Source organism: Vulpes vulpes, chromosome 15 (assembly GCF_048418805.1).
Source record: "Vulpes vulpes isolate BD-2025 chromosome 15, VulVul3, whole genome shotgun sequence".
NCBI classification, from domain to species: domain Eukaryota; kingdom Metazoa; phylum Chordata; class Mammalia; order Carnivora; family Canidae; genus Vulpes; species Vulpes vulpes.
The window spans coordinates 50453189-50480608 of record NC_132794.1 but is presented as its reverse complement, the minus strand read 5'-3'; the positions used below and the strand labels follow the sequence as shown (position 1 = coordinate 50480608).

General features: G+C 45.1%; 1 protein-coding gene and 1 long non-coding RNA gene across 7 annotated transcripts in view; one reads left to right on the top strand and one right to left on the bottom strand.

The window, feature by feature from the left end:
• LOC112920019 (uncharacterized) overlaps positions 1-16846 on the bottom strand; it is a 39457-nt gene extending 22611 nt beyond the window's left edge. Inside the window, exons 1-5 of the long non-coding RNA XR_011997653.1 lie at positions 15738-16846; positions 14499-14648; positions 14060-14177; positions 10135-10224; positions 4401-4497 (exon numbers count right to left, since the gene is read on the bottom strand). This is a non-coding gene — a long non-coding RNA (uncharacterized lncRNA). The remainder of the gene's footprint in view (positions 1-4400; positions 4498-10134; positions 10225-14059; positions 14178-14498; positions 14649-15737) is intronic.
• FRMD5 (FERM domain containing 5) overlaps positions 1-27420 on the top strand; it is a 316219-nt gene that overhangs the window by 251823 nt on the left and 36976 nt on the right. For all 6 annotated transcript variants that reach the window (XM_025998621.2, XM_072740698.1, XM_025998620.2 and 3 more), the window contains exons 2-4: positions 17650-17754; positions 22782-22824; positions 23057-23135. In XM_025998621.2, the coding sequence (XP_025854406.2) occupies positions 17650-17754; positions 22782-22824; positions 23057-23135 (227 nt within the window). The remainder of the gene's footprint in view (positions 1-17649; positions 17755-22781; positions 22825-23056; positions 23136-27420) is intronic.

Genomic DNA, 27420 nt, shown 5'->3' with positions numbered 1-27420 from the left:
TAAGTCTAAAAGAGAGAGTTCTTTTCTTTTTTTAAAAAGATTTTATTTATTTATGAGAGACACAGAAAGAGGTAGAGACACAGGCAGAAGGAGAAGCAGCTCCATGCAGGGAACCTGACCTGGGACTCGATCCAGGGTCTCCAGGATCATGCCCTGGGCTGAAGGCAGCGCCAAACCGCTGAGCCACCCAGCCTGCCCATAATCAAGAGTTCTGAGGAATTTTTTTCAGGTACCTTTTCCTTTTCAAAGTGATAAAAATTAATTCTTGGTTAATTGAGCATTTAGTTTGGGAGAATACTAAGTACCTAAGACTTTAGGATTTGTCAACCAAGAGTCCTCAAGAGTGCTGGTTTTTGAGGCTATCATTTCAGAACTAGTTTGTTGAGTGCCTTTTTGGTGCACAGCTGTGTGCTGGGGGGGATTTAAGTATTACTGAAATTTGGCTATGAGACTGTCATTTCACATATTAGTTGAAATCCCATACACAGGGGTGCCTGGGTGGCTCAGTCAATTATGTCTGCCTTTAGCTCAGGTCATGATCCCAGGGTCCTTGCTTAGCAGGGAGCCTGCTTCTCCCTCTTGGGGGTGGGGGGCGGCATGTGCACGCATGCTCTCTCTCAAATAAATAAGTAAAATCTTTTTAAAATTTTTAAAAAAGAAATTCTGGGCAGCCCCAGTGGCGCAGCGGTTTAGCGCCGCCTGCAGCCCGGGGTGTGATCCTGGAGACCCAGGATCGAGTCCCATATCGGGCTTCCTGCATGGAGCCTGCTTCTCCCTCTGCCTGTGTCTCTGCCTCTCTCTTCGCTCTCTCTGAATGAATAAATAAATAAATCTTTAAAAAAAAAAAGAAAAAAGAAATCCTATATAAATATGAAACCATAACATACATGTACATATGAAAACATTGAACACAAGGCCACATTCAGTGTCATAAGGACTGCCATACACAAAGTAGGACTTTCACCTGGAGAGCTGTATTAGTTTCCTGGGGCTGCTACAACAAATAATCACAAACTGCATGACTCTGAAACAATGGGAATTTATTTTCTCACAGTTCTGGAGACTAGAAGTTTGAAATCATGGCATTGACAAAGCCGTGCTCCCTTAGTAGGCTCTAGGGAAGAATCCTTCCTGCCTCACTAGCTTCTAGTGGTTACTGGTGACCCTTGACATGCCTCTACCTATGCCTGCATCCCTCTGGCCTCTGCTTCCATCTTCACATGGCTCTTCCATCTGTATGGGTCTGTGTCCACATGGCCTGGTTATAAGGACATTAACCATTTGACTGAGGGCCCACCCAAATCCAGGATGACCTCATTTTAACCAATTATATATGCAAAAATCTTATTTCTAAGTAAGGTCACATTGTGGCATTCCAGGCAAACATGAAGTTCTGGAGGGATATTATTCTATCCAGGAAACAGGTGAATAAGAAATACTGTGAAATATCCAGAACTGCAAGTTCTGGGTCTAATTAATCCTTAAATATTAAAGTATTCTTTATCTATGGAACACTTGTTCATGAAAGTGAGCTGTGTGTTATGATAGTGAATACCTAATTACTCATGACTCATTTATATTTTAACTTTTATTTATGTTTTCATTGAAAGCAACAAAAATTTCATTTCGTTGTAAACATTTAAAATTAAGACACTATGAAGTAATCCTGGCCCTCTCCTGGCCCTAGCCCCCTTCCATTGTTCCAAATGAGTAAGGTTAAATGAATTGGGGGAGAATAGGGTTATAAAGCCCTTGAAAAAAAAAATCTGTTTTCAAAGCAAAGCAATTCCATTACGCAGACCTAAATTTAGATTGTCAAAGCCCCATAGACTCTGAAAAGCAAGTTGTTAAAACTCATAATGAGTTTCAGTGTTGCTGAATTTGGAAATGCCTACATCTCAGCAGTAGCCCTTGTACTAAATTGCTCTAGAAGACGGAGGCAGTAGATGTGAGGGACTCTTGGCTTTGAGGCTATCATTTCAGATATTAGTTGGAATTCCATATTTTTGACCCTCATAAATTCTTAAATTGTAAATTCCTAGCAGCTGTAACTTGTTAAATGCATACGGACAAATCCCCTAATGACAGATCAAAGATGATTAACTTAAAATATTTCATTCAACTCAGAAGAACTGAAGATGAAACATTCCTACCCTTCTGCCCTCCCTCACCCCTATACCAGCAGTCATGGCTTTTCCTAACAATATTCCTGAGTTAGAGAAAATGCAAATGAAGCATTTGAGATTCAACTTAAAGTGAAAACATTTTGCGGCTGTCATGTTTAATTTAATGATAAATATGAGTGCCAGTAATTGTCTTAATATATTTCTTGAACAAGAGTCTTAGAGTTGTGGAGTGCCTGGGTGGTTCAGTTGGATAAGCATCTGACTCTTGATTTCAACTCAGGTCGTGATCTCAGGGTTGTGAGATCAAGCCCATATCAGGCTCTAGGCCGGGTGTGGAGACTGCTTAAGATTCTCTATCTCCCTCTCCTTCTGCCCCTCCCTTGCAAATGTAGACACACTCTTTCTCACTCTCTGGAAAAAAAATAAAAATTAAGCCTCGAATATTGATACACAAATGGTTTCTATGCTTTGCTAATTGAATTCAACTGTAGTACCTACAATAAAGAAATGTATTCTGACAACATTTTTTTAAAAGACAAGGTTTGCCAAAACAGTGTGCTCTAAAAAGAAATCAATGTAATGATTGATCTAAGAAATCTTAATTAGGGCAGCCCGGGTGGCTCAGCAGTTTAGCACCACCTGCAGACCAGGGTGTGATCCTGGAGTCCCATGTCGGGCTCCCTGCATGGAGCCTGCTTCTGTCTCTGCCTCTGTCTCTCTGTCTCTCTCATGAATGAATAAAGAAAATTAAAAAAAAAGAAGAAAAGAAAAGAAATCTTAATCATATTCTTAATTCAGTAGTCAGAGCCTTAAAAGAATTAATGACCCATTCACCAAAGCCATCATGATGCTGCTCAATTTAAAGATAGCCTTTCAAAAAAAATAAAAAATAAAGATAGTCTTTCAGGGGCACCTGGGTGGCCCAGTAGGTTAAGTATCTGCCTTCTGTCTAGTTCATGGCCCCGGGGTCCTGGGATGGAGCCCTGCATTTGGCTTCCTGCCTATAAAGTCTGCTTCTTGGGCAGCCCCGGTAGTGCAGCGGTTTAGCGCCACCTGCAGCCCAGGGTGTGATCCTGGAGTCCCGGGATCGAGTCCCACGTCAGGCTCCCTGCATGGAGCCTGCTTCTCCCTCTCCCTGTGTCTCTGCCTCTCTCTATCTCTCTCTGTGTGTGTCTCAAATAAATAAATAAAATTAAAAATAAATAAATAAAGTCTGCTTCTCACTCTTCTGCTCCCCCTGTTTGTGATCTCTCTCTCTCTCTCTCTCTCTCTCTCTCTCTCTTTCTATCAAATAAATATGTAACATCTTAAAAAAAAAAAAAAAAGATAGCCTTTCAGCCTACTCCCCAGCTTCCTTGCTGAACTGAAATTGTGGAAGTTGTCCTCCATCTTCTCATTCACACTCTTCTTCAAATCGATCGCTTAACCACCGTTTATTCTGCTGCCTAAAAATGTATTTAGTCCATCACACCTTATCTTCCTTGCCATTATCTTAGTTGGGGTGTCTATCAGAGCTCACTGGGAGGGCTACAGGGATTTTCCAGTTAGTCTCCCTGCTCTGGTCTTACTGTCTTCCAGTCCTCCACCAGTATGAAATCTACTCAAGTCTTATTCCCACTAAAAATCTTTCCACCTCTTGCCGTCACCTACAGAATAAAGCCTTAGCGTGGCGTACACAGCCATTCCCCAAAGAGGCCTTTGTCTGCCTCTCAATATCGATCTCCTGCAACAGACACCCTCATACTGGGGCAGTTAATTGAAATTCCTGGAACACGCACGGCTCTGCACATGCGGTTCCCTCTGTGATGCCCCACTCCTAGGCTGGCAACTTCTATGCATCCTTCAAAACTCAATTTGTAAGCCACTTCCTTTCTGGTGGTCTCATCCCTCCGCCTTGTACGTATCTCTGTGATGACATATATCATCCCAATGTGCTTATGAGAGATTCTCCTCTGCCCAGAAATCAGGTTCACCTTTAGTTAATGAAAACTTGAGGGAATCCTCTCATCACTCTTTGTCCCTGGAGTCTCCTGGTCAGAGAGAATAGGCATAAGGAACGTGGGCTCGAAAGATTTCTTCCCTGGAGTGCAGAGAGGACTTGAATACCCTGAGAGGGCTGCTCGGGGCCCATTCCACTCACTGCCACTCACACATGTCACACAGTTTTCTGAGTAAGCATCTGGGACACACTGAAAAGAACACCCCAGAGAAAATATATAAGGCATTCTATATATATATTCAGACTGGTTAGAAAGACCCACAGGGCCAACTAACCTTGCTGGGGATGCATTGTTTTGCTGAAGCAGCTTTTCTCTTCATGAGCTGATGATTTTCTCTGGCCTCTGCATGTCATATTGAAGATTAAGGATATCTGGAAAGTACAAGGGAAGCACAAGATTGATAACAGCCTTTGGGGGTATAGAAAGAGTATCTGTGATCTCTCATGTTACACCCAACTCCAGCCTCAGCTCCCCAGTCTGTGGCATTTGGAATTGGTTACTAGCTGATACCTAATCTCTAGGATGTAGAAATTTGGAAATGTTCTGATCCAAAAAAATCTAAAAAAAAAAAAGAAATCTGACCTTAGATGCACCTAATTTTTTCTTCCTCATCTTCAAATTTTGGTGACTATGTTACTGGTTTCCTATTGGTTTTGAGGATTTCTCCCTTAGTGTGCCCTCATGGAGAACCCTGCATCTGTACTTTTTTCCAACAGGAAAATCTAAGAGATTCAAAGAATTAAGAAAAGAATTCAAGCAATGGACTTAACTATACATTTTGATATACAGAGGATTATAAAGCCAACCCAGACCTGCGTAGAAGGATAGGATTATAGATTACTTCCACAGGGACCATATGAGAAAATCAAAGGATGGGAGTTTAGCATAATAGAGTGTGAACTCTGGAGCAAGGAAGGCCTGGGTATGAGTCCCACAAACTAGCCGCATGGTCTTAAGACATGTCATGTAACTCCACCAAGACCAAGTTTCCTCTTTTGTAAAATGGGGTTAATAGAAACATTCCTTGTGGAATTATTGTTAGTGTTAGAGATAATGCTGGTAGAATGCTTTGCACATGGTAGGCTCTTGGGAAATGGCAGTTATGATTTTGGCTTTGTGTCGAGAATGACGTGATGGATTCTGACATCCCACCAGTCCCCCTGGGAGTACTGTTGGCAGTGGTTCACATCCAGTGATTTTATACCCAAGAAGGGGTACAAAAGGCTGGGCTATTTTGGCTCAACTTGACACAATTCTGAATGGCCATTCTAACTCCACAGCTCCCCATGGATCACCTGGTCAACACCAGGGCTGCATCACAACTCAGCTTCTCCCCCTGCCTACACCAGCCCTCCTCCACTCTTTTCCATAGGCATTGATCCCAAGAGCACTTCTTAAAAATGTCCAGCACGCTAACTTTATTCCAGAGTCTCTACTTCCTGAGGAACCTAATCTGTGACAAGGGATAAGGCAGGTATCTAATCTTGTGTTATTAATCACCCATTGGTCTAAGAAGCTGAAGCCTTAAGAAGATCCAATGGCACCTTAGCCAGGTGTCAGGAAATATTTTAGAAAGACAGGGAAAGCATCATAAAAACTGTAAAGGAATGTGGAAATCCCTGGAGACATGTAGAATTTGCCATAGAAAAGCATTTGATAATTTCCAGAAGTTAAAAACACTCTAAATCTATTCCATGTGAGCTTAGGAGCATGTAAATGTTTTCTAAGATTGACTGCCTATAAAGAACTTGGCTATGATATTCACATCAATATAATTAAGCAGATATAATGATTAGTCTTTTTCCAGTATTGAACTTTTAATTCCCTTTCCAATGGCAAGGACTCAGCTAGAGACCTTCCTGGAAGGAGACTCATGTTTTCCTTTCTAATGACTGTGGCCTAAACAGTTATTTTGGAGCTGGGCTGTACTATAGGCACCTTTCTGGTGCCCAGTGGCATTTAGGCTGGGAGTTTCTTGTCCCACTCAAGTAGAGCCTATGGAGGTAAAATCAGAAAACTAGACAAAAGGCAATATCTGGGAAGCCAATCCTGCAATGAATTTCCAGGGTTAAGTGAGGCTCTGCTTTGGATAGGGACTCCATCTCCAGGAACAGTCTCATGTCAACATTATCCTTCTCTGTTCTTTAATACCCTGATCTCAGTGAGTATTAGAAGTTGGCCCCAGAGGGAGGAGCCATCAGCATGGTCATATCATGTAGTAGCTAACCAACAGCGCTTTCTGAGGATCATGTACAAGGCATTGAGCTGTGCACCATGAGTAAAAACACTGATACCACATGTCCATCTCTCCTGGTAATGGAGAGAAATATGGACATGTGGATGGGAGGGGCAGCAGAACAGAGCAGTCACTTTTTCATGTCTCTAAATCCCCTATCTCTGCAACCCTGAGAATGCAAGCAGTGCCTGGTTCAAGGGAAGCTCTCAATAGATATATATTGAACTAAGTGTCCCAGTGGTTTGTCATCCACTGTTTGGCCTTCAAATTACACAATATTTAGCTTGCAGCAGATGTGCAAGATTTTTTTTCAGGAGGGATATCTTGACCGGTGTTGCTATGCAGCCCTCAGGGGACTCTTGGTTTGAATGTTGGTGGCCTTGCTATACAGAGGCACAGAGATGACAGGGAGGTGCCAGAGGCCTTGAGGCTGCTGCTGGGCTCACGGCTCCTGACTCCTCACTTCTCTGCTCTCACTCCTGCTCTTCAGGCTGAAAAACTGCAGAGGAGCAGCAACATACTTCTAGAAGTCTTGCCTCCTTCATCTGTTTTCTCCATCACACAGCAAGTCCCAGACCATGGTTTTACCTGATGCCTTGGGGATCTGGTCATCCCTCAGTGCATGTTACCACATACATTTCCAAGCCCAAGAATTATTTATAGACCAAGAGGTACCTGTTACTGTTCAGCTACTGAGGCATTTACCTGGGAGAACCCTCGGGAAACTAACAAGTCATGGACCCAGGGACACTTGCCTCAAAGCACACCTTCAGCTTTTACCTTAGCCCTGGTTCAGAGGCTCTGCCTCTGAGTAAATTTAGGACAGCGCAGGATGATGTTAGAAGGGATACTTTGTTAGCCCCTTCCCATCTCTGTCATTCCCTATCACTTCCTTATTGGACAGTTGAAGAGTAAATCTTATATACAGGGCTATCCAAATAAAATAGCCAGACTGTCACCCTAAGGCCCTTGCATATCAAAATTCAGAAGTCCGGTGCCACTCTGGTTATAGTTGAGGAAACAGTAGGCTTGGAGAGGAGAGGGAGGTAGAGTCTCAGCATCCATTCTGAGAAGATTCTCCAACAGTCCTCACTGTGTGAGGCCAGAGATGTGCAATGGATGATCTAATAGAATTTTTCCATCGCTCACAGTGGAATATAAAATGACCAGACTCATAGTAAGATAATAGTTTCACACAATGGCCTTCACTGTCTCAGGCCTGCTAGAGGCAGTTTCTAGAATTGAATGAATTCTGTTTAGTTACTCTTTCCATTTACTTTGAGCAACAGCCTTGAGTTTTTTAAATTAATTAAGCTAGTGATAAATGTGTTAAACCTCTACCTTCTACAGCTACATGTTTAGCCTTTTTTGTTAAACTTTTTAAATCCTCATTGAAGAGAAGATGGGCCTGGAGTATGATTACTCTGGTCAACTAATAACAGAATCAGAGACTTGGGGCACATAGGGGAATATGGGATCATTTATACAGAGGGAAACCAAAGCTCATAGAGGAAAATGAGTTGCCTGGGAATTTGCCTTTCCTTTCTCCCATCACTCACTTCCCTCCAGCCCCCAACCCCAACTCCCCAACTATACTGAACACAGAAGATTTGCCTTCTTGGCATGGAATGCATCTCCAGGGCACATATTCTGTACCAACCCATTTCCCCACCCTCAGTGGAGGACCAGCTGGATCCTCTCTTGGAAAAGAGACAGGAAGAAGGTTGGTCACAGCAGCTGAGATGGAAGTCTGAGACACTAGAAGAGCATAGGGACAGAGGAAAGGCAGCAGTAGGCAGAGGTCTGGGGCAGCTCCTAACCCACCTCCTAGACAAGAGACCCCAGAGGCCAGGAGGGGAAATGTCCTGAAAGAGACTTCTGCCAATGACAGCAGAATTGGGCTGGGAAAGAACTTGTTCTCTGAACTAGGTTTGAGGATAAGTGCAAGCCTTATTTTGCAATGATCTAGTTTGTGTCAAAAGTGCAGTGAGTTTTGAACTACTTAGCCATCAAAAGTAAATGGTAATTGGGGACTTGAACTTTCCAGCCAGAATTGGGCAGCTGCCCACTGTTATGAAAGGCAGAATTTGAAAACCTGGCAGGAAGGAGCAGAATTCTCTGTAGCACTTCACTTGCAAGCCTAATGCTCTGAAGTCTGTACTCTTGGTATGTGATACCATGAGGGCTGAACACGAATGAGAACTTGGCTGCCAGAGCTGGGCTGTTGTGAAGTCCAAATACCTACTTTTTCTCCCCCCTCCCTGCAGTCTTTGCTCCCAGAGCTGGTTGGGACCAACCAGTGCGAGGGAAGGGTTGATCTAGTCCACTGATCCACCACTAGCAGCAGCATCACCCAGGAACATGTTAGAAATGCACATTATCAGGCCCCACCCCAGAGCCACTGAGCCAGCAACTCTAGGACAGCAGCCCAGGATTCTGTTTTAACAACTCTTGAGGTGATAGAGGCTGAAGCTTGAGAACCACTGGTCCAGAGCATGGTATGGTTCTGAATTTGTTGTTTACCAAGGAAGCCCTGTTTTTAAGTGAGTTGTCATCTGCCTCCTACCTTACCCCACCCCATCCTCTTCCTCCACAGGAACAGCCACTTTTGGGAGATTTGGGATTTGTTGTATTGCTTTCCTAGGCCTCAACATTTGTACAGTAAGCCATATCTCTACCATCTGTTTGGCCCCTGGCCCCAGCTGTCTCACTTCTGTCCCAGGACTGTCAGTTGTGTTGTACCAGTGAGATTATTTCCACTTAGTGCTGGGAAGGGAGGCACTCATAGATGTGGGGCCATCAGTGGGACCACAGACCTCACAGAGTTAGGCCCTGGCATCCTACCTCAGAGCTCTCACTGTTCTGATGAGGGACTTTTTGAGGGAGGCCCTGGCCTCCTTCTCAAGAGAGGCAATGAGCATGCCTTGTCTGTCCTAGCTGGGAACGCCAGTGGCTATGAGTGGCTGAATGAGCTCTGGAGAACTCAGGACTCCAATCAGAGAGTTATGGGCTCTACTTATCCATCCCTCCCCTTTTACACGCTAACAGGTTGGGCAGCCACCTAAGGATTCCGAGGGGGATGAGTCTAGACAAGAATTAGCTTCCTTAGCTTTAACACCAGAGAGAACTAGTTATGTTTTTTTGAGAGAGAGAGAGGCTCTGGGTTAATTTAATGAAATATATTTTGCCAAATACTTTTTTCTTTTTATTATAATTAATGCCAAGGCACCAAAAGGTATAGTGGCTATTGGAATTGTGTCATATCTCATCCCCATCTCACTCAGCTCCTCCTTCCCAAATGTTAGGAACATGTCAAGAGCATGTGGTAAGAAGCTCTTCCTTTGTCTCCATGGCACTGAATAGAAGCTATCAGGACCCTGGGGGATTTGGGTTGATGGCATATATTTGATATTTTCTATTCTTCTGACCTAGTCTTGGGATAATAGTCTTAAGGTTTGGAGAAAGTGCACATCCATTCTTTAAGAGCCCTGTGGGGGGGATCCCTGGGTGGCGCAGCAGTTTGGCGCCTGCCTTTGGCCCAGGGCGCGATCCTGGAGACCCGGGATCGAATCCCACATCGGGCTCCCGGTGCATGGAGCCTGCTTCTCCCTCTGCCTGTGTCTCTGCCTCTCTCTCTCTCTCTGTGACTATCATAAATAAATAAAAATTTAAAAAAAAATTTAAAAAAAAAGAGCCCTGTGGGGCAGATTTCCAAAATGGTGGCCATCCCCTAAGCCAGGGTACAATGCACAGGTATATAACGAGAACCCACCTGAGCGTTCTTGTCCAGGGAGGACTGGCTTCTGTCCCATGAGTGCAGTGTATCATTGTTAACACCTTGTCATGTTCAAGTCCATTCAACCTAAAGAAAGAACAGCTCACAGGAAGCAGAGGAATTTGATAGGAAAAATACACAGGGTTTTTATATATATTATGTCTCTTGTTTTAAGCCTCACAATAATCCTTTGAGAGATGTAGTATTAACTGTGTCTTATACATAAAGAAATGAAAGTTTGGACAGATCAGGGGATAGGTCTGAAGTCACAAGCTGAGAAGTGGCAGAGCAGGACCCTGCCTTCGAGGCTGGTGCTCATCCCCAGGGCCTCCACCTTCCCAGAGCCCTTTACCTCTCTACTCCCTTTACCTCCATCTCAACTTCTAGGGAACACAAGTGACCCAATAGGATAGCTGAAAAGGAGACTGTGCTAGGACTCAAATCCTGGCCTCTTTCATTTATGGGCTGGTCCAGCTCAGAATCCATCATGTTTCATTGGTACAGGCAAATAAACAGTTTTCTGCTAGGAGGGAGGAAAATTGAAGGAATAGATACAGGGTTAAAAGAACCAGTTAGATTGGTAAGGCTGCTGTATTTATCCTGACCCTGGCCACCCAAGCCACTCCCTACAGCCCCAGAAATGCCGAGATTTTCCAAATAACATGGGCATTTGCCTTTTGCAAAAGACAACAAGGAAGCAATAAAATGAGTTGTTAAACTATCTTTAGGGTTGAGGGTGAGGGAAGTTCTGTTTGCCCCAAAATGCTGGGCTTTTTCTTTACAAGTTATCTGAAGCAACATATTATGAGAGGCATAGTTGTATGAAGGGGGGTGTGTGTTGTGTGTAAGAGAGAATATAAGCTTTGCAAAATACAAAAATACAAAGTACTGAGTTTTTTCTAACAAGCCTGGCTGAGTTTTCAGTAATTCTGCAGCTGTGACATGACTAGTCCACTGAGATATTCAGCACTGGCTGGAAAAATACAACCAAAACGTATTCAGTCAATAGCAATTAACAGCGATGCTTCTGAGAGTCGCATCACTTGTGAGAGTGGCCTCACTATGGGAAAGATAGATAAATTTGCTTTTTCTCAGGCCCAGCTCAGAGTTTTTTCCATTCCAGGAACTTCACTGGGCACAAGGAACCCACAGAGGCATGAGGATGCCTTGACTCTTTTTTTTTTTATAGTCTTTTTTTTTTTTTAAGATCTATTTATTCATTCATTCAGAGAGAGTGAAGAGAGAGGCAGAGACACAGGCGGAGGGAGAAGCAGGCTCCATGCAGGGAGCCCAATGTGGGACTCGATCCCAGGTCTCCAGGATCACACCCCAGGCTGCAGGCGGCTCTAAACCGCTGTGCCACCAAGGCTGCCCACACCTTGACTCTTGAAGGATCATCATTGATATCTCAATAAGTCTAGACTTCTCATTAGCGCTGCTCTCATAAACTATACAACAGCAGGTTGAAGGTTCTGCTCAGAGGGTCGTCATTGATCTTGTTGAGTCTGCTTTAGCCATCTGTGCCGACAGAGCGCTTAGTTCTCCTTCCCATGACATTTGCTTGCACACAGTGACCTCCATGCTGCAGACTGAACGTGTTGTCCCCACCATCATGTGCACATCCTCTGCATGCCACACCATGTGGCAATGAGCTAAGCCAGTTCTCTGACCTGAGCAAGGACTGCCAACAGGACTCCCTGAGGCACCATGCCTGGAATCTGAACCTACAGATATTTATTTGCATCATAAAAAATCACCCAACTCCCTCGATTTGCATGTAGACTTGGAGGAGATAGTATTGGGGCAGGAAGTTGCTATCTTTATTAAGAATTAGGTGAGGCCAGGCAGCAGTTTAGTGCCATCTTCAGTCCAGGGCATGATCCTGGAGACCCGGGACCGAGTCCCACATCGGGCTTCCTGCACGGAGCCTGCTTCTCCCTCTGCCTGTGTCTCTGCCTCTGTGTGTGTGTGTGTGTGTGTGTGTGTGTGTCTCATGAGTAAGTAAATAAATAAAATCTTAAAAAAAGAAAAAAGAATTAGGTGAGGCCAGTGGCTGCAGGAGTCAGACTGAGTACTGTTCTCTCCTTCTGAACTCTGACTTCCTCCACTTGGGAGTCTGGCCTCACCCCCCAGAAGCCACATGGCCACCTGGCTCCCCTGGCCACACTGCTCCTGACACATGGTCTTGATATCTAGTACCTACATGGGTCCCATCCTTCCCAGCCTAACTGCTGAGTTCTGGAGTCTGTCTTTTCTGAGAGTAATAACGAGCTGAGAGTATGCCCGGTCTGGTTCACCCTATGACTCTGCTGCATTTGAGGTGTGACCTGCTGCAAAGATAGTATGGCTGCATTTCTCCCTGGAATTAACTTCTTTGTATTCTCCCAGAGTGAGCTTGGCTGCTTTCTAGCTGCACCCTCAGCAGTTCCTGGACAGATTTTGTTGGTTTACGACTAAGCAAGAAAAGTGGGCTCCAGAGCCAGTTGCTCAGCAGGGGTTCCCTCCCTTCAAAGAAAATGTAAATTATTGTGAAAGGTGCTGAGGTTAGGAAATCTGGGGCCCTACTGTTAGCACTTGTGTCCCTTGTCCTCCCTCCACCTCAGAAAGTTGGGCTGGTTGTGTGTGAACACAGGCAGGACTGCACCCCAGTAATTGATTCACACTTTGGGGCTCGGTTCACTGATGCCATAGCCCTGAGAAATTGAGCTACTGTTGCTGTTCCTCTGTGACGTTGAAGTGCACTGCACATAATCTGCTCCTGAACCTGGCAGGCATTGACACACACATGCCTTCAGAGGATACTAATACAGAAAGCAGTTTTTCTTTGGCCTATAAAAAATTTAACTATAAAGCTAAGCTAGAACAGAGGCTGTGATGCTATCCCACCCCTGGTGCCACATTCTTTCCTCTCAGGTCCCTGAGGATAACTTGTTTAGCTCTTGCCTTCTTCTCTAGGCATGCCCTCCTTGGCATGGCCTCTTGACACCCCTGGGCTCTTGTGCTTTTGGACTGCAGGTACCCACTGCCTACTACCCTCCATCTCATGTCTGCCTTCTCCAAGGGTCCATGAAACCATGGCCAGTTCCAATTTAATAGCACATGGCCCAGGGCCTGAGAAAGCTGTGATCGCTCTTGCCCTCTTCAAGACTCACATAGTTTACACTTAAAATCTGCCTCCCTCACAGGTAAGCTTATTAAATGAGATGAGGCCTAATGAGTGCGGGGGGCTTTCCACATGTTAGCCCCTCTTATCAGGATGTACTGTGCCAGAGTCCATGGAATTGGCCCCACAATGGGTTAAAATAAAGCTGCTCTCCTGTCCGAAGTTATTCATTATGTAGCAGAAAATGCAATTAACCTTGAATAGTTTAGGTCACTGGTGGATGCTTGCTTACTGCTTGCTGCCTCAGTCTTTTCCCTAAAGAATAGAGAACCAGAGCCAGGAGCTCCAGGGAGGATCAAGAATATGAATTCCCCCAACCTCAGAGTTGCATAATGATTCTAAGGAATTCATCCATCATTCTGCACACCATATAGAGAGAGTAAATGGTTGCATGTGTATGCACTATATTTTCAAATACTACTAGGTACTATTTTCAGACAGGTACTATTGTGGTCCACAAAACATAAATTTATTTTTAAATGGATCCTTAGTAAGTTATTTTGACCCAGTAATATCTTTGGGAAGAGAATAACCTCAGAGGTTTAGCTGGATTTGGGTGCTCTGCCTCAGCTCACTTGTCCTGAAGATAAACATTCTCAGGCTTGGAGCCCCGACTTTGTGACTAAACAGTAATCACCCGTCAACGCAAGTGCCTGTTTCTCCAGTGTAATCGATGGCACAACATTCAGCACACAACACATAGCTTAGTTTATAGCATCAGAGAAATTGCAGGCAAAGGGAAAAGAAGATAGTACTCACTAGACTTTACCATCCCGCCAAAAGAGAAGACATGGCTTCCACAGAATATTCCAGAAAGCCCCAGACTTAATGCAGGGAGACCATAAAGAGAGAATCCTGGGACACAGCTGGCTGGCACCTGAAAGTAGAAGGCCAGGAAGTTTAAAATTCCTCCACTTGCCCCTGCCAGTGGCTTGTTGTAGGGAGGCCACCATGATGGTTCACCAACTGGTTCAGTCTCAGTGTGACTCCCTATGTGAAGGCTGTCCTGGGCCACTCCACCAGGCCCTGGCATGAGTGCTCCAAGAGAGGGGCAGGCTGTAACCCTCTGAAAGGTGCCACAACAGTGTTCTGAATTGATTCTATCTTTGTGCTTCTGCTGGGAATTTAAATTTCATGTAATTCTGCCATAAGGAGGGACTCTGTGCCGACCTCTCTCCCCATTCCCCTCATCTCTCACCCTCCAGCCTTGGAGAAACAGCAGAGGAAGATGCTTCTCTTCATTAGGCTTCATAAGAGCCCAGTAGCTCAAAGCCGTGCATCCACCACTAGTAAATGAAGCCTGAGGGAACTATGACTTCATGGTGAGGAGCAGGAGTTTCACCAGATGCTGAAAAATAACAAGAAAAAGATCCTTTTCTATTAATAAAAGAGAAGTATAATGGGATTTTTTTTTCATAACTATCTGATGAGAAAAGTCCTGCTTGCTTTTTCTTCCTGTGAAGTTGGAGAACTCTGAGTTTGGATCTACTGAATATAAAGTTCTTGCCAGCTAAGGTCCATCCCTATGAGTGTATTCAAGTTGCCAGCTCATGAAAATGAATTATTTTTAAGGAAGATATGATTCTCATTAAAAGTTCTTGTGATTTCTATCACACAAGCACATTTTCCCCATGGCTACCCCCTGGATCCTGCTAATATGGTTGTTGTAAGGGATGCAAGTGAACCATACTTCAGCTACTGAAACTCACCCTAGCTGATCACCATGAAGTAGCCACACTGATGCAAAGTAAAATTTTTAGAGAAAAATATTCACTATTTGCAACTGTTTCTTAATACTCTATTCCAGTTGCTCTGGGAGAGATAATAATACAGGACATGCCCCTTGGGATAGAGTTAAACATATTTCCTTGCTCCCAGAAGAACCTTAAAAAAGAGTTTAAGCTCTTTCCACACCCTGGGGTATCAGTGAGGAGACAGTTGGCAGCCCCTGCCCAAAAAGACAGTTTTTGACAGAGTCTTTCCAAAAAACCTGGTTTGTAACCCATTGTCCAGAAGTCCCAACGTGATTCATAACAAGTCTGTCCTGTGAGTGGGAGATCAAAGAGTGTGGGATTCAGGGCGGCTGCCTTGGGATCCTGTTAAGAGGGAGTGTGGGGCCAGCAGAAGAGGAAGGGAGGTGCACACGTGGCACTGCCTTCCTTACATGAGCTGTTGGCTCACTCATCCTTCCAATCCTGCAAGGATAAGCTTCTTAAGATATTTGTTGAGAGATTGGATATCCTGCCCTAGTTCTCCTTGGAAAGTACAGGGTGAGCTGACAGAAGGAGAAGAGGTGAGGTGTAAACCTTTCATGGGGATCTTAAAGGTCTGTCCATTCTTGGAGCAGTAGCAGGCCCTTTGGCCTTCACACAGGTGAGATACTCTGGATTTTATAAGTCAACCTTGATTTGGGAAGCAAAATGAGACACAGTCCCACCAGAGATGATCGTCTCCACTGAGCTGCAGAGACCACTGGGGACAGGCCTAGAGATTGCCATCTTGCAGAGCTCCAGATATTCTGATGGATTCCGGCAAGTCATTCTCCTCCAAGCTCATCCTGGATACTGACACATGTACCTGAAGGAGAGAGGTTAAAGGGTAGAAATGGCCTCATTTCCTCACATTTCATGAAAGCTTTTAGCTAACCCTCTACCTTCTATTCAGTCATTCGCTTATTCAGTGAATAATTGTTGAGGACCTAGCGGCCATATGCCAGGCCCTGTGCTAAGTTCTGGGGGAAGGCTCCTGGCTTGATGAAAATTATAGTCTAAAAAGGGAGCAAATGGGCAGCCCCTGTGGTGCAGCGGTTTAGCGCCGCCTGCAGCCCAGGGTGTGATCCTGGAGACCCGGGATCGAGTCCCACGTCAGGCTCCTGCATGGAGCTTGCTTCTCCCTCCGCCTGTGTCTCTGCCTCTCTGTGTGTGTGTCTCTCTGAATAAATAAATAAAATCTTTTAAAAAATTAAAAAAAATAAAAAGGGAGCAGACAATAAATAAGGAAACAAATCAACAGGATAATTACAGATTGTTGTAAGTCCCATGGATAAATGAGGTTGTAATTGGGAGGGGCCCTTCTATAAGGGAAAGACCTTTGCAGAGGGGACATTTGAGCTGAGACCTTGAGAGGAGTGACCATTGGAAGAGTCGGAGGAAGGGCAGTCCAGGAAGAGGGCATACAGAGACACGGGCACAAAACCTCCGAGCAATAAGGAGAGAGGCCGTGGCCACGAGCAGTGAGGAGAATGATTTGGGAGGAGTTCACAGGAGACAAGAGCTAGGATGTGTAGAGCCTTGGAGGAGGTGGTTAGAGCTTCGGTTTTATTCTGAGAGCATTGGGAAGCCACTGACAGTGTTAAGCAAGAGTGGTAACCTAATTAAAGATCTCTGTGTGCTCACTGCCACATTGTTTGTAATAGCAGATTAGAAGCGAATTCCATTAATATGGAGTTAGATAAGTACATGTGGGTTCATCCCAGTGGTCTGCAGCAGTTAAAAACCATGAGGCATGTCTATATGTACTGTCAGAGAAGGAGTCACAAGATACCCTAAGTAGGGGGAAAAAAAACCCACAAGAAATAGAATACAACATAAAATATGCTGCCACTATATTTTAAAAAGTGCCATATATGTATATAGGCTTGCCCACATATAAAATCCCACATTAAGAATATACAAGGAGCTGGTAATGGGCTGCTTCTGGGGAGGGGAACTGAGGTACACCTTGACCAGGGTGGAAGGGAAACCTACTCATCACAGTGTATCTTTTTGTATGTCCAAATAAAGTTACTATGTCTAAATCGTGATCCCTTTGTTTGCTGTGAGGAGAGAGGGTGCTGAGAGATGGTGGTGGCTGGACCATGTAGTTGGTAATGGGGATGGAGAGAAGTGGGCGGATTCAAGATCTACTTTAGAGGCAGGACCAGCTGGACTGTGTATTCCACACTGACTTGCCCTTCTCCCACTAGTTCAGGAAAGCTTCGTGCATTTGAGATTGGAATTGGGCTTACCTGACTCTCCTCTCACTTCTGTGACACCTTTGTGGAATGAAGGATTCTTGGGCTCCTTTCAGGTGCAAAAAGCTCAGAAATCTAAAGACTATCTAATGCATCACAATATGGAAGACACAGTTACAGATGCATGTCCTTTTCATGTCTTCATCCAATTTAGAGATGATCTTTAAGTAATCTCTAGGCCCAGTGTGGGGCTGGAACTCAAGATCTTGATATCAAAGGTCATATGCTCTATGGACTGAGCTAGCCAGGTGCCCCTAAATGACTTTTAATGACAATCAAAACAAGGTTACACTGAAGAAACCCTATAATTTTTCAATGGAGCATGCTTTCTTTGCAGAGAGATGCCAAAGGCCAGTACCTGTTTGACCTTCTTTGCCACCACCTGAACCTTCTTGAGAAAGACTACTTTGGGATCCGCTTTGTGGACCCCGATAAGCAGCGGGTAAGTCAACATTCAAAGCACAAATGGAGGAGAGGGTTGGTCAGTAGCCTGAGTCCTTGAAATGCCACTCATACTCTTTAGTTTAGCCTCAGGAATCAGGGACCACCCAGGCCCTGCAGTTGAGTGTCACCTCTTCAGATCATGTTATGAGATCTGGAAGCCACGTTGGCAGAGCTTACCTAGTGTGGCCCCTCGTTTCATGGATGCTGAGATGGCAGCCTAGAAGGTTGATGTGATCTGCCCAAAGCTGTCCAGTAGGCAGAGCAGCTGGGCTGGTGTTATGGTCTTAGAGCACAGGTCACAGGCTGAGCCTTTCCCACCTCCTTTCTAGTAAATGAGCTGAACCATACAGTTCCTCCTAGAAAGGACCTCACTTGAAGTGTCACACCAACCCAGTTTGGGCAGGACAGAGATGGGGCCAAAACTAATAGGGGCCTTTGAGCATCTTGCAAATGCAGCAGTTCCTGTTCTGTTCTACACAATGTGGCTGGTGCTACAGACACAGGGCACATTCCAGACAGGTATGAGAACAGGTCCATTACCCCCAGGCCCCAGGCTCCCTCTTAGCTTCAGCTCCCTTGATGCATCTCCTCCCCGCTGGGGCCCTCCACCTATACAGTCTCCCTGCCCAGAACATTTCTTCTCTCTTTCCTCACTTCTCCACACTCCACTCTGGCTGGCTCCACTTATGGCTAACTCCTTCTCACATGTCATGTCTCAGTTTAGACTTTTACTTCTTCCAGGGATTCTTCCCCAACACCCACTCTGAATGAGGGGCCCCTCCTATGTGCCCCATGTGCCCTGTACTACCCCTCCTGTAGCACTTACTATGTCATGTTGTAGTTGCCTATTTGATTATCTGTGTTCTGGGCAAAAATATCAGTTCCACAATTGTGTGCATTTTCTCTCACTCAGCACTATATCCCATAGAACTAGCATAGGGCCTAGAATGTAGTGGACGTTAAGTAAATATTTGCTGGAGGAATGAGTGGGTGAGTTAATGGTTTAGAATGCCAAATTTTCCCTCTCCCTTTGGCCAGCTGCTCCACCAGCAGACACCTGCACTTCCTCTAACTTCTTTTCATCAGCTCTTTCCTTTCTGTGGGTATGTATTCGCTGGTACCCCCCCTCCGCCACTGAAGTGGGAAAGTATGCAGAAACATCCAGGCCTGTGTCTCTCTTTCCTATACCTCTGCCCACCCGCCCTCCCTCCCCCCGCCCTCTGGTCTACCATCCTCCAAAGACATTATCAGCACAAATCCCAGAGGGTCCCCCTTTCATGGGTCCACTGATTTTCTTCACAGCTCCAAACATGGGTTCTGTCTCTTCCCACACTAGGGGCCTCAGAGCCCCCAGAAGGCACAGCCCCCCACAATGTCCAGGACCACAGATAACAAATGAATGGATATGCCCCTCACCATGCCAGAGTCAGTGTTGTTTTGATCTTTGATGCTCTGAGTCTCTGTGTCTCTAGGTCACATTTAGAGTTTTATGCTGAACACTTCAGCCTAAAGAATCCAGGGACACCTGGATGGCTCAGTGGTTGAGTGTTTGCCTTTGGCTCTGGTTGTGATCCTGGGGTCCTGGGATGGAGTCCTGCATCAGGCTCCCTCTGGGGAGCCTGCTTCTCCCTCTGCCTATGTCTCTGCCTCTCTGTGTGTCTCTCATGAATAAATAAATAAAATCTTAAAAAAAAAAAAAAAGAAAGAATCCAAAGGACTATATTCCTTTCTTTTGACAAGCCTTGTCCTCTTCACTGACATATTATGGTCCTCCTGGCTCAGTAGAAGTTTGAGCATCACCACTGCTTAGGAAGTAGTGTCAAGGTCCGCCCCTTGCCCTATGAAAGCTTTACTGCCTTGACATAGACACTGTCCTTACTATAGAACATAGTATAAGATCCCAAAAGTGCCATGATACCAAGAAGCTACATGCCCTCACCTGTTGTAGTATCCATTCACCATATAATGATGCACTATTTTTACAAGGGGGTTTCTTGTTTGTTTTTGTTTTTTTTTTAAGATTTTATTTATTTATTCATGAGAGACACAGAGAGAGAGGCAGAGACACAGGCAGAGGGAGAACCAGGCTCCCTGCAGAGAGTCCAATGCAGGACTCGATCCCAGGACCCTGGGATCATGACCCGAGCTAAAGGCAGACACTCAACTGCTGAGCCACCCAGGTGCCCCATGTTGTTTATTTTTTTGGCCTGAGCTGTTTCTTCTTAAGTAGGAAAGCCAGTTACATCAAGTTCTCTTCATCTCCCAAAGAGAGTGGCTCATGAAGTAAAAGGAACATGGTATATCCTCGTTATTTTCTAGTTAGGTCAAAATGTGCTTGAGAACATAAGAGAGTACGTGGAGGGGATAAAGATCAAAAGCAGGAAAAGACAGAAAAATGTAAAGAGATGGGAAAAGGAGAAATAAACATGTATGGGGTGGCTCCTGTGTGCTGGGCTCTGCATTGAGCATAAACCTACTGAGCATAAGCCCATGTATAGTGGGCACTGAACTCTACCAGGCACTAAGCTAAGGGCTTTCCATATGCTCTTTACTCCTTACACAAATAAGACAGGTATCAAGACAAGTCAAATATCCATTCTCTGGATGAGGAAATAAAACCTCAGGTTAGGCAGTAACTTGGCCAAGGCATGTGGCACTGCCAGTCTCCAGCTCAGAGCTATCTGATGCCAGGGTCTGTGTGCTTTCTAAGGTTCCATGCTGAATCCATACCTAATAGTTTCTGAAGTTGTGTGACTTTATTGACCAGTTAAGGAGAGCAGAGAGGCTTGGAAAGGTGCTTGAGAGTTGTGGGAAAATTGTCACCCTAGATCTACTGACTCATGGGAGAGATGGGTGTGTAAGCTCTCTGCTCCCTTAGGTTGTGAGGCCCTAAAATGTACCTTTTCCCTGGGGCACCAGCACCCAAGCTCACATCCACCCCTTTACTGCCTGCTCTGCACAGGTCCCCATGGGGTCTGGGAACTCCCATGGTCTCTCCTGGAGGAGCTGCCCTCACTCCCCCATTCCTGGCTCAGGCCCAGGGCTCCAGGCTCCTCTTAGCCTCTCCTTTCAAGCCTCCAGAGCCTACAGATTGTGCCACGTTGGCCCGATGACCCAAAAACAGGTGGAAACTCCCCTCTCTGACCCTTCTTTTCTCTTCTCCTGACCCTCCCTCCCCAATCTCATGTTATCAGTTTGCTAGTGATTGTAGGACCCAGATTTAGCTAGACCTCAGCAAAAGGTAAGTAACTCTGGCCATCACTATGTTTTTGGGATCCTGGTTTCTCTTGATTTCTCTCCTAGACCCCTTAAAATCTCTCACAAGCTGTGACAGCTTCCCCCTCCCGTCCCATCACTCTGCTGTCTCCTCCAGCCTCGCCTTTCTTGAGTTCTCACTGAAGTCCTTTTCAGCTCTGGCCAAGGGGAATAGCCTTTTGTCGTTCAGCTCCACCTACCCTCCGCTGAGAGTACGTCACAGTCTTCCCTTGTACTCTCCTTCTTCCACTGGTTCTTTATTTTAATCTAGCAGACAGGTGTCTGGGGGGCATTCTGTTTACTGAGCCCCAGACACTTGCTATGTTCTCCTCACTGTACACAACTCCAGTGTGCTCCCGTCAGACGGGCCTCCACCTTCACAGGCTCAGCCTCGAACCCCGGTTGTTTCCATGCAATTTCATCTCTTGCCTTTGCTTCCATGGGAAGCCAAGCCGCGGTGGGCCGTGTAATGTGAGAAGGACCTCTTAACTACATTGAGTGGCTATAATGAGTTGCCAGCCTCGTGGGAACTCAGATCAGAGGAAGCAAGAGAGCAGAATGTCAGCCCAGATTATCCATGTGGAGCTGATGGAAGAACTGGCTCTTAGTGGGTCCATTAACTGCATGACCCACGGCCTAGCCCAGAAGGTGAGAGCTGGGAATTGCGGGAGGCCAGGAGGCTGTCTGCACGGCCCTGGCTGCTTTCCGGCCAGAGGGATGATTCTGCCAAGATGTTACACTAGATGGAAGTAGCCAGAAGAGAGGGAGGGGTGGACCCAGAATGGACCCACTTCTTCGCCTGTTTGATAGCTGCACCTTGAACACTGTCCTAGGCACTGGTGGGTGACACCGTTTTCTGCCTTCACAGAGCTAATAGTTTCGATCTACTTTCAGATAATTAAATCCCAAGTAACAGCAGTTGTAGCTCTCTGCAAACCGTCAAATTTCCTGATTAGCATAAAAGCAACAGACATCAATAATGCATTTTATAAAGCATCTGTGAAGAACTGGGAAACAGTTATAGAATGACCTCATTGCTTCCTTCCTACAAACATAAGTACCATGGGAAAAGATGTATTGCTACTATCCTGCCTCTACAAAAATCCAAGGGAAAAATGATACTGTTCTACACTTTAGTTGTAGTTAGTTATCTTATGAGACTGAGATTTTAAACATCCCTGATGCCAAGGAATCCTGAGAATGTATGCTCTAACACAAGGGTTGGCAATATTCTACTCAAACAAAGATGGAGTATGCACCAGCCATCCCTGCCGTCTCACCGATTTATGAAATTCCACCTGTTAATACTTTCTAGAGCCACAACCAATAACCTCGGTCCCTACTGCCTACCCCTGCCAAAATATAGCTGGCACATAACACAAACACACACAACCCACTACCGTCAACATTTCCCTGCTCAAGACAGGCAGGGCTTTGTCCCCATTACACATACATGCATTCACTTGTGCCTACTGGCATGCCAGAAATATGGCTCAGAACTTTGGCACCCTACTTTGGGAAGGAAGCATTGCCAGGGAAGCCCAGAAATGGTATCTGAAGCTGGAACTCTTCCCCCTTCACAGCTGGTTCCATGGGGAGCTTTCTTCAGAAAATCCTATTAGCCTCTCTTCTCCAAGCCTACCAATCACAAACTTTGGGGCTGCTTTCACCCTGGGCTACAGTCTGTCTGGTTAGTTAATTTGGGTAAAACAAGTTAGAGTTGCTACTGCTTCTCATTAGGGTTTTCTTGTTCTGTGTTCTCTGTTTCAGCATTGGTTGGAGTTTACGAAGTCTGTGGTGAAGCAATTGAGATGTAAGTATTCTTCATGAAAAGGTGGGAAGCCTCATCCCTGGGGAGGGTGGGATGAAACCTCCCACTTTTAGTAAGTCTTGGTAATTGTCCACTGTCCTGGTATAAGTTGGCCTTAAACATGTGACGATTTTCTTATGATAGTTCAGAAGCTTGTGTGTCCCAGGGGGGAGGGAAGCCTAGTCAGCCTCAGGGAAGGGTCTTTCCTGAGATGGGCACATCTTTGTCTCTGCAGCCCAGCCTCCATTCACCATGTGTTTCCGAGTGAAGTTTTACCCCGCAGATCCTGCTGCCCTGAAAGAAGAGATAACCAGGTAAGGCTGAACTCCCCTCAACTACTAAGACCTGTTGGAGAGGATAGGAAAGAAGGACTCTTAGATCCTCTATTTTGGAAGCTTCTAACTCTTATAAGGAAGCAATCTTCCTAAATATAGCATTACTTTTGTATTTTATTTCCACATGCTTTCTTTGCTCACCCCCTCAATAAAACTGGAACAGAGTGAGCTTCTTTCCTTCAAGGAGTGTGAATACTTCATTTAAACTAGTCATCTACAAATGGACCTGGAGTAACAAATTAATAAAACATTTTTTTTCCTTTACCAAGGATGTGGCCACCATGGATGCTTTTGGAGAGGGTGGGTTGCTTTTGTTGGCAGTGAGAAGGGCTGAAATAGACTCCAGTGGCCTAATGTACTTAGGACATGCCAAAGTAGGACATTGAAAAGTAAGCTGGGAAATACTGAAGATTTTAAATCCAAGTGGATAAACTCCAGTGTGCTGACAGATCAAGTCCATGATAAACCCCTCATTGTGGGGATCATGTTCTATGGTGGGCAGACAGCTGCATGGAATGAATCCTATCTCATCCAGCACCACTTGAGAATAAGAAAAAACTTCAGTGCCCACATCATCCTACAAGAGAGTCAAAGAATAGGAGCTTCAAATCTTCCGCAGGGTTTTGTTTATACGAGCCAATTTCACTCTAAAAGGTCTGTCTCAGAGATTCAGTTATGCTCTGTAACAGGGATCCTTAATTTTTATATCAGAAGTATCTGATTTTGGGGCACTTGGGTGGCTCAGTCAGTTAAGTGTCTGCGATTGGCTCAGGTCATGATCCCAGGGTCCTGGGACTGAGCCCCACATCAGGCTCCCTGCTCAGTGGGGAGTCTGCTTCTCCTTCTCTCTTCCTTGCTCATACTAGTGCTCTCTCTCTCAGAAATAAATAAAATCTTAAAAAAAAAACACCCAAATTTGACATTAGCAGAATATTGGTGTTACCTTGTAGAGGGTGGGGCCTTATATCAAGAGGTGATGTCAGGGAATCCTAGAGCTGAAAACAGACAGCTGCCAGCTCTCTACTTCCCCCTCAAAACCTTGGAGACTGCAGAGATTGGGATGAAGTTATTGCTAGTTATATAGACTCTGTCCTATAAGGCCTTGCAATCAGTCTACCTCCAGATCTTGAACTGCTTGGGAGAATTCCAAAGAAAGGAAAAAGGAAGGAAGAAGGGAGGAAGAAATATGGACATATGTTCACTTCCTTTTTCGAAAGCATGCCACTAGCTTTAGGTCAGATAAGAGGTGAGTTCCTCTGAGAGGAAAAATGGCAGAAATGGGGGGGAGAAGAGAGCAAGAAATAGGACTAAGTAGTGCAAAGGAAGAAAAAAAGCAAAAAAAGCAAAAAAGTGGGACAGGAAGGAAAAGTGGCTTCTTCACATGGGCTCTAGGGGAGGTTGGGGTGAATCTTGCGGCTGAGTCGCAAGGATGAGGAAGGCTGTTTCCTCTGCATGCTTGAGGCAGTGTACACACACCAACTTGAAGCACTGAGGCCAGTGAGTGTGTAGTTACAACCAAACTTCATGCTCCTTATTGGGCATAGAAACTGCAGGTTCTGCTTGTCCACATGGAAATGGATGTGGCTCACACTTTCCTTTTGAAAACCAAGCTCATCCACATTACAGGAAGCAATCTTGTAGTTTTAGGAGTGCTAGCCCACCCTGCCCAGGACCTTCAGAGTATTTACCTCACTCTGAGCCTATCCCTCTCCCTACTACCCACTTTTCTGCCAAAAGAGGTGATGCTGCTAGGGCAGACCCAGAAGGCCACATTCCTGTCCACGTGTCAGGACATATTTAACACATCTTTCTTGAGAACCTAGCGCCTTGCTTCCTAACACCACACCTCAGGATTGCCTGGTCTCCACCTCACTAGACCAACAGTGGGGATGACAGGGATTATTCTAACAACTCAGTGAGCAGCCAGTGAGAGAGAGTACAGCAAACACATGGGTTTCTGATTTGATTAAAGGGAAAAAATATATGGTTATCTTGGCCCTGAGGAGGAGCTCTTGACAATACAATCTTCTATTTTTTTTTCAATACAATTTTTTAAATCAAATGTTACTACATAATACTAATGTACAGACACTCCTACTCAAGCAGCATAGACCTGGAAGCTCAGATCCTATTTTTGTCACTTCTCAGCTCTGTGCCTTGTACATAAGATATTTAACCTTCAGATGCCTTATTTATAAAATGAGGAGAGTAGCAGCTACCACATAGAATTGTTGGGAGGACTGACCACTACTAGGGTCTTGTACTTTGCAATACAGCCCCCAGCAAACCTTGCATTGAGCATAGACTGCCAGATTGATTATGTGGTCTGTGGACCCCCAAGGACTGTGCATGGGGCACAAGTAGTTAGCTCAGCCTTCTCTCCTTTGCTGATGTGAAAAGGCACTTCTTTTCTGATAATCTCTACTCCTCCTTTGTCCTTTTCCCCCACCAGCTAGAGTCCTAACACTTAAGCAGCTAACTTTTGAGAACTCAGAGGAAAAAACCATCCCAGGTAATCAGTCATCCAAGTCTTGGTGGCCCAGGATGAGGACCATGGTCAGGCCTCTCTCCAAGTCAGTAAACTTCAAAGGCACAGACAAGGATGTGAGCTCCTTCTCCTGCACACATCTGTGCTGAGCATCCTCAACTCTTCTCCCCTTGCTCACCAGCCTTCCTTCCCCCAATGCATTTTCCAAGCCTTGTTGGGGTGTGAAGCACAGGGTGCCTGGGCCTGATTTGGACTTTTTGTGCCTTTCCCTCCATGAAGCATTATGTGGAGGCCTTGGAATTAGCCAAATCTTCCTCCTCATTCATGTCCCTGCTGATCTTGAGAGAGCAGGTACCTGCCCCAGCTTCACTCAATACTCGTAATTCATTCCTGGCTTAGAGCCCTCCTTGCCACCTTCCTGCCAAACTAATTTAGCTGTCAGTGTGTTTTTTCCTAGCAATATTGGTCCTAAATTTCAATGCCATCTCAACTATTCCCATAAAGCCAGACTGAGAGGAGGGGATGAAATAGGGAGTAAAGAACTGTGCTTCAATTTATCTCTTGGACTCTTCCCAGATGATAAATTTAGTTGCCAAATCCTGATTAATCTCTTTTGTCATTTTTTAGAGTAATAAATAGATTTTCTTGTCTAAAGACAAGGCAGAGAAAATGGGGATTAGGCACCAGATTTAACAGGGACCACAGGTGCATTAACTCTGTGGAAGGATCAAATAGTAGAAGGAAACGGAGTGCAAATGGGGCCCCACCTCCTAAGGAAATAAACTGACACATGTCTGAGTGGGGGTGCTCACAAAAAATATGAACAGAATAAATATATGCATGAATGAAAGGAGTTTATAGGTCATTAATTCCTTTGATGAACATCACTTAAGCATACCCTAGGCTAAGATGGCCTGGCAAGCGTTTTCTATAAAGGCCAGATAGTATTTTAGACTTTGTGCACCATATGGTCTCTGTCACAACTACTCAGTTCTGCCTTTGCAGTGTGAACGCAGCCAGAGACGATACCTAAATGAATGAGTATGGCTGCATTCCAATAAAATTCTATTTCATTGGAAACTCTGATGGCAGGCCAAAATTTGCTGACCCCAGACTAAGGCATCAAAAAGAACTGGGTTCAAATTCCAGGTTGTTCTTTTAACTTCCTCTAAGACAAGGCAAGCAACAGTCTCTCCAGTCAGTTTTCTCATCTAAAAACAGGGGAGGGATCCCTGGGTGGCGCAGTGGTTGGCACCTGCCTTTGGCCCAGGGCGCGATCCTGGAGACCCGGGATCGAATCCCACATCAGGCTCCCAGTGCATGGAGCCTGCTTCTTCCTCCACCTGTGTCTCTGCCTCTCTCTCTCTCTCTGTGACTATCATAAAAAAAATAAAAAATAAAAAAATAAAAACAGGGGAAAAAAAAAACCATAGTCACCTAACAGAGTTGTCATGGGGACTGCATGAGAGAGTATGTGTTAAACCGTACACCGTGGGACCACCTGGCTGGCTCAGTCAGTACAGCATGTGACTCTTGATCTCAGGATTGTGAGTTCAAGCTCCACATTGGGCATGGAGACTAGTAAAAAGAAAAAAACTAAAAAACAGTACAGTGTGTGGCTCACATGCATTCCATAAATCATTATTATTTTGTTTTGTTATGGTTTTGTCATCTGTCTCTCTGTTGTAACGTAAGCTCCCTAAGAGCGGAGATTCTGTTTTGTTCCTTATGTATTCCCAGCACCCGTGGCAGTGCCATGCACATGTAAGTGCTCAG